The sequence below is a fragment of the Trachymyrmex septentrionalis genome, unplaced genomic scaffold, assembly GCF_001594115.1.
Source record: "Trachymyrmex septentrionalis isolate Tsep2-gDNA-1 unplaced genomic scaffold, Tsep1.0 scaffold179, whole genome shotgun sequence".
NCBI classification, from domain to species: domain Eukaryota; kingdom Metazoa; phylum Arthropoda; class Insecta; order Hymenoptera; family Formicidae; genus Trachymyrmex; species Trachymyrmex septentrionalis.
In genome coordinates, this window is record NW_017304959.1 from 23,509 (window position 1) to 37,185 (window position 13,677).

Consider the following 13,677-nt stretch of genomic DNA (forward strand, 5'->3'; position numbering starts at 1 on the left):
TTTAACAGTATCTCGTTAATGGTGAATATCAAGCATTAATTTTGATCGCGTGATTTATTTTGACGCTGAAAATGTGCGTCGAGCGTCAGCATGAAAAGGCACCTTTAAATTTCGCCTTATAGGGCCAAATTTATTAGAGAAACTGTATTGTTGTATGTATGTACACAATCATAGCCACCATAGTACTAACAGTGTCAATGAGCTGAGCAACAGTGGTCAGTGAGTTGTTGGGTGAGATGTCGGTGTATCCGCGACACTTTGAAATGTCAAATTCGGCGAAAATTTACGGTAAGTCCGACTGTCGTCGCCATGTGAAAGTTGTACCCACAGTAGCGTGCGTAATCTTCACAGTTGTATTTGTCGCTATCTGGAGTAATCTGAGGGACTGAGCACAAGAATTGTCGTAGCACTTACTTCGACTTAAGTTGTAGACGTAACTAACGCACAAGCTTTCACGTATGACGTACAACTTATTACCGTGTCTCCAAGAGACGGCAAATAGTCGTATGTCATACATCAAGCTTGTGCGTTACTTACGTCACAACTTAAGTCTCTAAGTGTTACGACAATTCTTGTGCTCAGACTCTAACTCGTCCAATCGGATACCGATTGCCGCATTTCTGTTACACACTTTTTTCTCACTCCAAAAGTCTAAAAAGAAAAAGTCCCGCGTTGTCCTTTCTCTTTCCTTCTACTATTTTGCCGATATCGTAAAGGTATCGTGATTAATTGCTATGGCGAGCCATAAAACTATCACGTTATGCTTCCTGTATGTTTATGAGATGAGGTTTATGAGATAGGGTCTCTCTTCCTCCCCCCCTCTCTCTCTCTCTCTGCGTGGATTCTTGATTGCTGTGATGATCGAATGATGATCAAATAAAACAATGCGAGATATATTCTTGACAGACTAATAGATGTTTATTTTGCATATGTGCGAATCTGATAAATTGTAAATAGCGAGATAATCGGATACTAGAGCTATCATATGTCTGATGTACTTGTACTGTTTGTGGAGAGATACATGAGCATACAGTGAAAGCTCTCTCCCTCATTTCTCTCAAATTTGGCAGGAAGAAATAATTAAATTCATGATGGAAGTAGAATATAAGTATAATATAATATATGATATGATATGATGTGATATGATATAATATAAGCAGGGTTGGTATGTATTAAATATAACATATACATAGTTTTTATACCATATAATACTTATATTTACTTATATTACTTATATGTAAGAAACTACTCGCAGCTCTAAATTGCCCAACCCTGAATATAATATAAGTATAATATAAGTATATTACTTCCATCATGATTAAATTATGAAAATTATTGGCTGAGTATTCAGCAGAGAAAGCAGTTTTGCAACTGTTGGAAAAGTCTTTAATATGATTGCTAATATATTTAGATTCAGTAAGGAATTAAACAAAAAGATCGCTGATAATTCTTTACTTAAATTCTCTAAGGTACTTCTACAGTAAAGTGCCGAAAATTTGATATGTCTCACCAGGGTCCACCCAAAATCACAAATATATCTACATAATTTGGATAAAATATTAAAACTACATGTATATTTTACTGAAATAGTATGAAATTAATGATGTTTAGTATTCAAAAGTAATGAAATAAAAACAAGTTGATTTCTTGTACATTTTTTCTTGTGGGAATTTAATATTTTGTTATTTCAACATTAAATATCTTTCCAGAATGTTCGATAACTTATTACTTTTTTTGTGACCATTACAATTGTAATTTTTTAAACTATTATAATCTCATTTTTAATATCTATGATAATGTTTATGTGCAATTAGTCAAAGAAACACTTCCGATCCTTATCTGTCACTAGGTTATTTATTAAAAGTTACATTTTCAACATTTTTTTTTATTTTATTGATAATCTAATCTAGAATTTTGTACACATTAAGTAACTTCAACTTTATTATACTAAAAAATTAGACATTTCTATAGTAACTCAATTTACTGTAGAACCATGGAAGAAGACTTCTTCTTCTATCATGTGTAGAACTATTCTAAGGCTTAAGTACGGTCTTAAGAAGTCACAAACTAATCAGGAAGCTGCATTAGCGTCTTAAGATTTACTTAAGACGATCTTGAAATAAGACTCGACTATGAATACTGGTCTAATATAGTTTAATTTACTATTGCCATTTTTACCAATGTATAATAAATTACTTTTACACGGCTTAATTTACGCCGAAGTTATAATAGCGATATTAGGAAACTGGCTAATCACAGTCATTCCATTCTTTAGAAAAATAACTATAATTGGCCAGCATAACGTTGATGTCATAACTTCGACGTAAATTGTAAACATAGTAATAGAATAATTTTGGTTCAACTTACTTTTCGTTTTTCTCTAGTTCTAAAAATTAGAAAAAGATCAAGAGTACGTTGATTCGCGATTAAAGTTGATCTACATTGACGGAAATAGGCATAACGCAACGATTTTCTAATGAGAAAACTTACTTCTTACTGATTTTTTTATTATTAGTACTATACTCTTTTATTAGATTGGATATGATATTAGAAAATTTCAAATAGGAGGCACACAGTTCTTCTGATTATTATAATTTGATTACATAATTTTCAAAATAAACTATATGTGTGTGTGTGTGTGTGTGTGTGTGTGTGTGTGTGTGTGTGTGTGTGTGTTTAAATACACACACACATTCTTTTGAAGGATAAAAGATTAAAAAAGATGAATTTAAAGAATTAGCAGAAGTATTAAAAACTTTCTTCCCAGTAATGAAACATATCTTGTATATATTTCCTTAGTCCAATCATACATATGAGCATTATGAAAGCTTCTTTTAGTCTATTGCGAAAAAATGAAAATCTAATTGTAGTTAACTAACATGTCTGTACACAAAAACGATAGAAAAGAACTTGAGAGAAGAAAAAAGTTGAAAAAAGAAATATTAAGAAATTCCTCAAAGATTAGCTTTAATATTAAATATTGTATATTTTAATAAGTTTCGTGAAAAGGTAAATTTTTGCTTCCTCCGCCTTTCAATTGAAATTCTACCCCATGGCGAGATATACATGCCATATTTGGGATGTGTATATGAAATATCACATTTCAGAATATTACGTATATACGAGTTTTATTCTTGCTTTTGACGCTTTAATCTAGACCGCGTTTATATTAAAAATTAATATTTTATTAATAACAATTGTAAATTTAAAGAGATTCAATTATATAATTGTTATATAATTTTTTATTCAGTTGATTTAAAATAAATCTCTAATTTTCTGTGACTTTAACATTTACATATTGGCGTTTGTATTTATTTTATATAAAGTACCAAGTAAAACAATGTGAAACTTTATTTTGTTCATATAATTGTCCATGTTGTTCAATAGTATAATAAATTTTTATATATCTTTTGCCACACGTTATGATATATTAGAAATATTTTTATGACAAAAAAAATCGATATTTTTGAAATTGATAATTTTTTACTCTATGATGGACAAATTGATTGATAGTATGCTGCACAGAGATGTAACACTGTAATCAAAACTTACAAGGGTCCTAACTTACAATTAACAATAAATGTCAGTAATATACTTTTAAGTTATAATTGTTTTTTTTATTGATTTAAAAGTTTTTCTACAGATATAAACAAAAGGAAAAGAAATTTAATAAAATATATAATTTTTGAAAAAAGTTTGTATACAAATTTCTTTTATTTATTTTCTTTTACACATAAGTTTTAGTAGTGTTTCTGAATAACATATTAAAAAACATTGATATCTTTATTAAAAAATGAAATTACGAAATTTACATTGCACATTTTTTTGCTCCATACTTTTTTTAATACTGTATACTATTTATATTATATAACAAGCAATATTTTTTAGAGGAGTAGGAAGATGCTATGGCAGCTTCGGTTGTATCACGCAACGATGAGGAAGAGTTGAATGGGGAAACGGAGTCAGAGGCCAGTAGTATATATCAAGGCTCGGTAATCTCTACCGTACCTGATCGCCATGGATTTCTAGGCGGTTCACAATACAGTCCAGAAAGGTAATTTAATCTCTTTTTAGCATGATAAAATTACAATAAGTGTTTTAATAAAATAAAATAAAATTTGTAATATTATAACTTTATGAAATAGGAAACAATCTATACCACCTGATGTGATATTGCGGAGGGAGAGAAAATGGATACAGATGCTGAACAATTGGAGTCTTTTTATGACCACAAATTACCATAAAGTTCGCAAGAGATGCCGTAAGGGTATACCACCTTCTGTGAGACTACGCGCCTGGCTAAACTTATGTGGTGGTCAGCTTTTAATGAACGAGAATCCAAATTTATATGAAGAATTAATAAAACGGCCCGGTGATCCCAAATACATAGAGGACATCAAGAAGGATCTCCATCGTCAGTTTCCACATCATGAAATGTTTGTCGAGAATGCACCTGGACAGCAGGAACTGTTCCAAGTTCTGAAGGCATACTCCATTCTGAACAGCAAAGTGGGCTACTGCCAAGCTCAAGCGCCTATTGCTGCATTTTTGCTGATGCATATGCCGGCAGTGCAAGCATTTTGGTGCCTCGTTGCGATATGCGACAAATATCTCATCGGCTATTACAGTCAAGGCATGGAAACGTTGCTGCGCGATGGAGATATTCTCTTCGCTCTTTTGAAGAGAGTCTCGCCCATTGCGTATAAGCACTTAGTTAGTACATATAAATTTTTATGTAAATTTTCTATATATTAGGTTAAGTAAGAAGTCATCGCGTTTTTTTAAAAGACATCTATCAGTAAAAACCGCAATTATTTTCTTACCAACAATATAAATATATCTTGATAGAGTAAAGTTTCAGCTTTAAAAATCTCTTTTTTAAATTATACGATACGACAATTTTTAATGGAGTTATGAGCAATTAAAGTCAAAATAATTCTTTTATTTAATCCGCGATAACTCAGTAATCAAAAGTCGTAGGAATATTAAAAAAAAACGATTTTGTAGGGAAAGTATCAAGCTTTCACGATAGGTAATCGAAAATTTTCTCAAATTCGTTTTGGACACGTTACAAATCCACAAAGTGAGAAGAAAATTTTTCGTCTTTTTCAGCTCGTAGTTTTTGGTATGTAAAAATTATCAAACTCATATAAACTTAAAAAATGTGATAAGCTTTTAAAAGTAGAGATTTCAAGCTTTAAAACCCTTTTTTTAAATTTGAATTTCATTCATTATTGACGAAGATATTGTATATACAACTTTGAGCTAAAAAATACGCGATGACTTTTTACTTAACCTAATAACTATATTGATTGTTTTAGAAAAACAAATTAAAAATTAATTTTAATGATATGTGGATTTATATTTTTTTTTAAAACAACTCTGCAGTTGTAAATAAAATTTTTATGTTTTTCGAACAATGTAAATAAGAATTTTAGAATAAAATTTCTTTTTTTTTTTAAATTATTATAAACTGATCATAAATTAGTTAGGGATTTAATTGTGATTGTATTTACTATTTTAGAAAAAACAAAAAATGGAACCAATCTTATACATGACGGAATGGTTTTTATGCGTGTACACGCGAACATTGCCATGGGAAAGTATTTTGCGTATATGGGATATGTTCCTTTGCGAGGGCGTAAAAGTGATCTTCAAAGTAGGTCTGATACTACTGAAAGGTAGTCTAGGTCGCACTTCTCTTATCAAATGTTGTCCAACGACATACGAAACCCTCCAAGTGCTGAGAAACCCACCCCAACATATCATGGAGGAAGAGGTCTTGGTTTATCAGGTGCACACTTTTTACGCAAATATGAATATTAAAAAATTACATTTATTATAAACAATAATTTTTAATAAATTATTATACAATTACGTTAAATTTATAATGATTATAGAAAATTGGTAAATTTATTTCTAATTCAATTTCTTTACATTTTTTTCAAAGATTTTTATTTTAACTCAAACATTTTTTCGGTATGGCAAATACTTTTGCAATACTTTTTCGATTGCTTATAACTTCTTTTTTTTATGAAGATACATAATTTACTATTATGTTTCTTAACGTCTAGCATCTTGATTGAAAAACATGTCTTTTACAATATATTTATTTTTATAAAAATTATTATACAAGCAATTAAATTGGGTTGAATTTATCAGTGTTGTTTTCATAATCATGCATTAAGGGTTAAAATTATGAGATTTTAACGTAACTTTTATGTTTTATAAATAAGATAAAATAATTATATATTATCTGTAACTTTCTTAATGTTGCAGATTCAGAGGTTGAATTTGAGCGAAGAGGATTTTGAATATGAGCATCAGAGGCAAATGTTGAAAAGAAAAGCGGCGGAGAAGGAAACTGCCAATCGAACTGACTGATGATTAAGTAGTTAGATGAAGATATGGGACGAAATATGACAACATTTTAACGTGTAGCATCCCAACGTGTGCCTTCCTTTCTGTTCTTCTGATACTGTATAGATTTCGTAATTTGTTAGAATTTTTTCGTATTGTAAAATCGATGGATATGATAAAAAATGGATAGGTACATATATTCTCAAAATAGAAAGTTCCATATACTTTGTGCACACATACGTATACATATCCATATTCTCTGAGCAGCTGGAGTGCATTATTTACATCTATTTCCTTCGTTATTAATCTTCATTATCAGTACGTAGTCTATTAAAAAAAAGAGCACAATACATTTGCAGGTTCATGTAGTACTACTTAATTATTTAGTATTTTCTCATTAATATATTTTTAATTGATTATCTTTATGATTAATATTATCATTTATGTACAAAAATTTGTATTTTTAAAATAAAAGTATAGTATATAATAATGTTATACTAAATAAATATTATTTTTCGTTAATGCCGATTTTATCTTATATTAATCCTTACTGATTGAATGAATTTAATTTTAGATTAGATCTTAATGCTTATAATAATATAATTTCTTATAAGTATAATTTTATTTAATATTAAATAATATATTCTTGAAATATAAAGATTATGCGTTTTGCGGGTTTCCTCCGTGTCCAGATCCATTTTTGAAACGCCAACGTTTCATGAACCTTGCAGTCTTCATCAGAGCGAGAAGCAGCTTGATACTGAGCTGTTCCTTCGGGCCGTTCCTTTTATATTACGCTACTTGTTGGAGTGGTGAGGAAAAAGAAGAGAATTGGGGAGGGGGGGGGGGAAGAGGTGGAGAAAATTGGTCGGTCTTCAATAACCGGGAGAATAGTTCTCCATATTTTATTCATGTTGTAGCCATTATCTTTATTTAGATTGTTTTTGTATCTATGGCTTCTGTATACTTTCTTCGAAGTATGATATAATTGGTTATTGTGGTCGTTTTGTCAAATAGTATTTGATTGTCCTGTTTTGATGTTGTGTTCTGATAATGCTGACTGCATGACATGTTTTAGTTTGACATCACGTTGATGTTTTTTTATTCGTAGGTTGCTATTATTCTTCAATGTATACTTGCCCGCAGGAACAAGGTATTTTGTATACTCCTGCGGAGCAGAGTGGAAGTCTGATCTTTAAGATTTCTTAAGATTTGTCCTATTTTTTGGGTGGTTTAAAGATAGTTCGGATATTGTGTTTGTTTAATATCGATCTGTTGTTCCTTTGACATATGGGATAGGATCTTTTCGTCTGGTTGTGTGTCAGAGACTTTTGTCTTGTTTGCACGTTTATTGATTGTTTTGATTATGTCTTTTTTGTCGTATCCGTTTTTCTGTAAGGCTAATTTTAAGTGATTGAGTTCTGTCTGTAGATGTTCTTTGTCAAAGATGGTGAAAGCTTTGCGTACAAATGAGTTGATTGCAGACTGTTTTTGTGCTGGGTGGTGGTACGATTCGGCATGTAGATATCTATCTGTATGTGTTGATTTTCTGTACACTTAATGGCCTAAGCTACCGTCAGCTATCTCAAAGACAAGAACATCTAGGAAGAGGAGTTTTCCGTTTTCTTTTATGTCTATAGTGAAGTGGATATTTAGATGTTGATTGTTGAGGAAAATAAAGAATTTAGAGAGTTCGATTCTGCTGAGTCTCCATATCACGAATGTGTCACCTACATAACGGAACCAAACTCCTGGTTTTTTTTGGGTGTTTTTCTAAAGACCTCTTTCTCAAAATGCTCTATAAAGATGTTGGCGATTACAGGAGAAATAGGAGATTGCCCATTGCCGCTTCTAAAGTTTATTCATAAAATTGGTTTTTATAGAAGAAGTAAATGATAAGCAGTGTTCTATTAGCGAGATGAGATCGGAGGGGACTTCATGAAGCCTTTATTATGTTTAATGTATTTTTTATTGGGACTTGTGTGAAAAGGGATTCTACATCGAAACTTACAAGCAGGTCTGTGGAATGTAGTCGGATTTTTTGGATCTTTTTTATGAAGTCCGTTGATTTGGTGTGATTCGGATTTTCCAGTGAGGGGTTGTGAAGTGTTTGTGAAGCGGGATAAGTTGTACATCGGAGAGTGATGGCGCTGCAATTGGTCTGAGGGGCATGTTTGGTTTGTGTACTATAAGACAACGGTCTGTGATACACAACCAGACGAAAAGGTTCTATCCATTCTCCCGTATGTCAAAGGAACAATAGATCGGACTGGCAGGATATTAAACAAACACAATATATCCGAACTATCTTCAAACCAACCCAAAAGATAGGACAAATCTTAAGAAATCCTAAAGACCTCCACTCAGCTCCATAGGAGTATACAGAATACCTTGATCCTGCAGGCAAGTATACATTAGAGAAACTGGGAGAATGGGATCAACCTACGGATAAAAGAACACCAACGTGATGTCAGGCTAAAACACATCACGCAGTCAGCATTATCAGAATAGAACATCGAAACAGGACATCAAATACTGTTTGACAAAACGACCACAATAGCCAACATTATATCATACTTTCCAAGAAAATATAGATAAGCCATAGAGATACAAAAACACCTTAACAATCTAAATAGACATAATGGCTACAACAAATACAATAAAATATGGAAAACCATTCTCCCGGTTATTGAAGACCGACCAATTTTTCCCACCCTCTCCCCCCCTCCCCATACCCATAATTCTCATTTTTCCCCTCATCACTTCAACAAGTAGCGTAATATAAAAGGAACGGTCCACAGAGGAACAGCTCAGTATCAGGCTGCTCCTCGCCCTGATGAAGTAGACTGCAAGATTCACGAAACGTTGGCATTCCAAGAATGGATCTGGACACGGAGAAAACCCGTGAAATGCATCTTTATATAGAAAGCACCCATGGAAGCTTCAAGGATATATTCTTGAAATATTAATGAATAGTTATATGTCCACTCCTGATAATATTGTATTATATGATTATTAAAAGTAACATTATTTAATGTTAATAATATTGTAATATTATAAACATTAAAAATTATGACAATATTTACTTTAATTTATAAAACTGTTACATCGGTTCAGTTTAAATATACAATATATTGGGTTGTTCGGAAAGTAATTTCGTTTTTTCCCAACAGAGGACTTAATTGTATTTTTCACAGCCAACTTCACACTTAAGCTGCATAATCATTATATATTTTGACAGCTGATATAGCAAGGCTTGCTTGTGAAAAAAGTTCGATTGATTCTACGCAGTAGTTTTTGGTTGGTGCCCTATCAAATATGAAAGTGAAAAGCAGCATTTTCGACATATTTTACTTTTTTACTATCGAAAAGATAAAAATGCTGTTTAAGCAAGAAAAAAATTATCCGATGTGTATAGAGAAGATGTATTGACAGAACGCCAGTGCCAAAACTGGTTTGCAAAATTTCGATCCGGCAATTTTGATGTTGAAGATGCACCACGTTCTGGAAGGCCAATTGAAGCTGATGAAGACACAATAAAGGCATTAATTGATGCAAACCGGCGAATAACAACTCGTGAGATCGCTGAGAGATTAAATTTATCGAATTCGACCGTTCATGATCATTTGAAACGCGTCTGATTGAAAATCGTCTTTCATTTTCATAAGAAAAAACGAAATTACTTTCCGAACAACCTAATATTTTTAAAGACGAAAATAGTTTGGTATGCGGTTGTAGAACTGGACCTAAAATCACACCGAAACGTTATTTAAGCACAAGACGCATCATAAACTGATAAAACATTTTTGTTACTAGATTATAGAATTCAAACTGCATTAAAATAAAAATAATTAATATTAATAAATATTTTAATAATATTTCAGATTAAAAGAAATATACCAATGATATTTATACAAGTGGACATATAACATCCATAAAATGTTCTAACATTAAAAAATATACAATATTCTCAAAATATTATAATAACTTATTTTAATTTTTTTATATAATATTTATATAACATTCTATTTATAATATATAACATTTTTTAATATTTATATAACATCTCTAATATTTTGCGCCTATAGGGTTACAATAACATAAGAGTCTTTACAATACACTTTCGTATAGTTTCGTATTAGTATTTCGTATTAGTTTATACAGTAGTGATGGGCGTTATTTCATTATCTATTATTAAATAACCGTTATTGAGAAATAACTTTAGTAACCGTTATCAAGTTTGAAAAATAACGTTATCGGATTTAAACGGTTATTTTCAAATTTTAAATTTTATAAATAAAAAGTAAATAGTATAAAAGGTAAATAGTAATGTTTAAGATCTTACTATTTATTTTTTTTGCCAGTAGAAGTACTATCGGCGCTATCGTTGTATTAGGCCAATAATAAGGCCATTCTACATTAGTCGTATCATAGACATCGTAAGTCACAAGCTTATTGCATTAGCCAATCCGATGCTTCAATTTTAAAATCGCATGATGCTTACGACGCTTCCGACGCTATGATACGACCATTAGAATAGCTTTTACATGCGTTCGTTTTTTGTCGTACAACAAATTTTTCAAACTCAAAGACTCCTCTTCTTGGGGTGCTATTTCATTTGTATGTTTTTGTCGTGACAAACGTGTACAGAACAGAGAGATCTTCGGATCTCTCTATCCCATAGCCAATCAACAGGCTTGAAAAATTTGTCGTGCGACAAAAATGCATAAATGAAATATTACCCTTAAAGAGAAACGTATACGAAAATCTAGAGAAATACTAAGTATATGTAACAGGTACTATATATTTTCCTAGACTTTTGTATATGTTTCTTTTCAAGAATAGGGGCCCTGAGGGTCCTATTCTTGAATAAAACCCGCTTGAAAAATTCCGTATACGATATGCAAATATGGAATAACATTCCGTATACAATCAATTACAGTTGAGAAACTCATTTTCGTTTGCAAAAATTATTCGTATATGTTCAAGAATAGGACCCCTGTTTGGTTATAGGACAAAGAGATTCGAGATCTTCTCTGTCTTGTAACCAAGTAACACGCCTAAAAAATTTGTCATATGACAAAAAACGGAAGTATGTAATATTGATTTAGATATTAAAATTCTTAGATATGATTGGTTTATATACGTATATTTAGATCCAGTGAGGAACTAAGGGCAAGACCAATCATATTAAAGAATTTTACAACATCTGCAAAGCTGCTTTTTCTGCTGAACGCAGCTATTACTAAGTTGACATCATTAGCTGCGTTCAGCGGATTCAATAATTGAATGACCGCTCGCTGCTATTGATATATTCTTCCAAATCTAAAATGCTGATGTAAAAGAATATACCAATAATAGCGAGCGCCCACTCAACTAGTATCGAGTCCGCTGCAGCCAATCTTTGTGCATAAAACTTAATACTTTATATTTATTTGTTTGCACAAATATTTTAAATAATGAAATATTTCAAAATAGATTTCTTAAACGGCTTAAATAATGAGAAATAATTAAAAAATGTGACTACTGACTAGGATATCGGGTATTATAAAAAATAACCGATAATTGTTTAAATATCATGGTTGTTTTTAAATAATATATGGTAATCAATGGTTATTTTGAAGTAAGGTAATTATTATAACCGTTAATAAAAAATAACCATTTAGCCCATTCCTATTATACAATAAATATTTCTTTTGCAATTCTTTTCTTTTATCGATTGTAGTTCAATAAATATTTTACACAAAATATACATTCGATAATATTTTGCATCTCTAATGTAAGAATGCAGTACTTTAGACTTTATGTACTCTCAGCTAGTTGTGTTGAAATTCTGCCAGCGGTTGTGTTCGTTTATGGCATTCATTACAAATGTTGTTAAACGCAAAAAGTCATCGTTGTCGACTAATCGTGCGTTGAAAAGTTCCAAGTGTGGCAGTTTCGGTAAAAACAATACACCCATCATAAATAGAAGTGCCATGCTAATGAATGTGCCGATCGCTACGAAGAGTGGATTCATAAGCTGCTTCTGAGTACTCTCTGTGGTTTCCATAGCTGCGTACATTGGAATGATCTGTAAAATGATGTGAATCAATACATTGAACAAGAAAAGGCTAGATATGACAAGCAAAAAAGCTAATCTAATTTTTTAAGAATGTAAACGTTTCGAGTATCACTCTTCATCAGCGCTCTTGAATGCTGTTCAGAATCATTACATAAAAATGAATTTCTAGCGCAAAAATGAAAATAAGAAAATGAAAATAAAACAATCTTCAATGACCACATAACATTTAATCTCGACAAATGTTATTTAGGATATGATTCTAAACAACATTCAAGAGATTTTAGCCGTCAATCAGGCACCTTGCTAATGCCGGCGGTACTGTAACATTCGAGCCGTATAATTCGAGAAGTACTTAATGAAAAAATATTTTATTATAGGTTTTGGAAAGCTCTCGAGATGATCAACAAAAATGTGCAGAAGTAACGGATTCCATTTAAGAAATTGAAAGTAACCTTTATGTGACCTTCAAACAACTATTCAAGGTCAAACTGATGATACCATCTTATATTCCCCTCAAAGCCATACAACTTTTGTCTGAAATATTTTGTTCTAAGATCAAAAATAAAAATGTTATTTAGGGTGGGACATTAAAATGGGACATCCTGTATTTTATCCATAATATCCCTAAAGTATTATAACAATATTTATAAATATTAATTATTTTTATTTCAGTGCAATTAGAATTCACAATTCAGTAACGAAAAGTTCTTATCAATCTGTTGTATCTTGCGCTAAAAAAACATTTCGGCGTAATTTTAAGTACATATCCAGTTCTACAATTGTCAAATCATTTTCAGTCTTTAAACGTATACTTATATTGAACAGATGTAGTAGTTTTACAAATTAAAATAAATGTCATTATAATATTTTTTAATATTTATACAATATTACAGTAACATTAAATAATGTTACTTTTACTATAATAATTATATTAAATAATCATATTTAATAATCATAATATTATTAGAAGGAGACACATGTAACCATCCATTAATATTTCGAGAATATATTTAATATTATATAATTTTACTAAAATGTTCTTAAAATATTACTTATAATACTAAATAATATAATGTGCCTACAGGGTACATTTATGTTACTTTTTAATTTAAACAACGAATTTATATGAAATAAATAAATAAATTTCTTATATTATCCGTTGAAATAACATGCACAACTAAAAAATCGTTTACTTTTAGCATCCTTTATCAAAATTATTTTAGAAAATCAGGTAAAGCTATATATTTTACTAA

The 13,677-nt window shown here is 30.9% G+C and overlaps 2 protein-coding genes across 4 annotated transcripts in view; one reads left to right on the top strand and one right to left on the bottom strand.

Annotated features, from left to right (window-relative positions):
* LOC108746576 (TBC1 domain family member 10A-like) lies at positions 1-6,716 on the top strand. The gene is made up of 5 exons (XM_018483433.1): positions 1-288; positions 3,889-4,054; positions 4,146-4,713; positions 5,525-5,794; positions 6,280-6,716. The coding sequence occupies exons 2-5, from the start codon at positions 3,906-3,908 to the stop codon at positions 6,382-6,384; spliced, it is 1,092 nt and encodes a 363-aa protein (XP_018338935.1). The 5' UTR covers positions 1-288; positions 3,889-3,905; the 3' UTR covers positions 6,385-6,716.
* Positions 6,717-12,122: 5,406 nt separating this feature from the next.
* LOC108746577 overlaps positions 12,123-13,677 on the bottom strand; it is a 61,970-nt gene continuing 60,415 nt past the window's right edge. For all 3 annotated transcript variants that reach the window (XM_018483434.1, XM_018483435.1, XM_018483436.1), the window contains exon 4: positions 12,123-12,433. In XM_018483434.1, the coding sequence (XP_018338936.1) occupies positions 12,173-12,433 (261 nt within the window). In that variant the 3' untranslated portion in view covers positions 12,123-12,172. The remainder of the gene's footprint in view (positions 12,434-13,677) is intronic.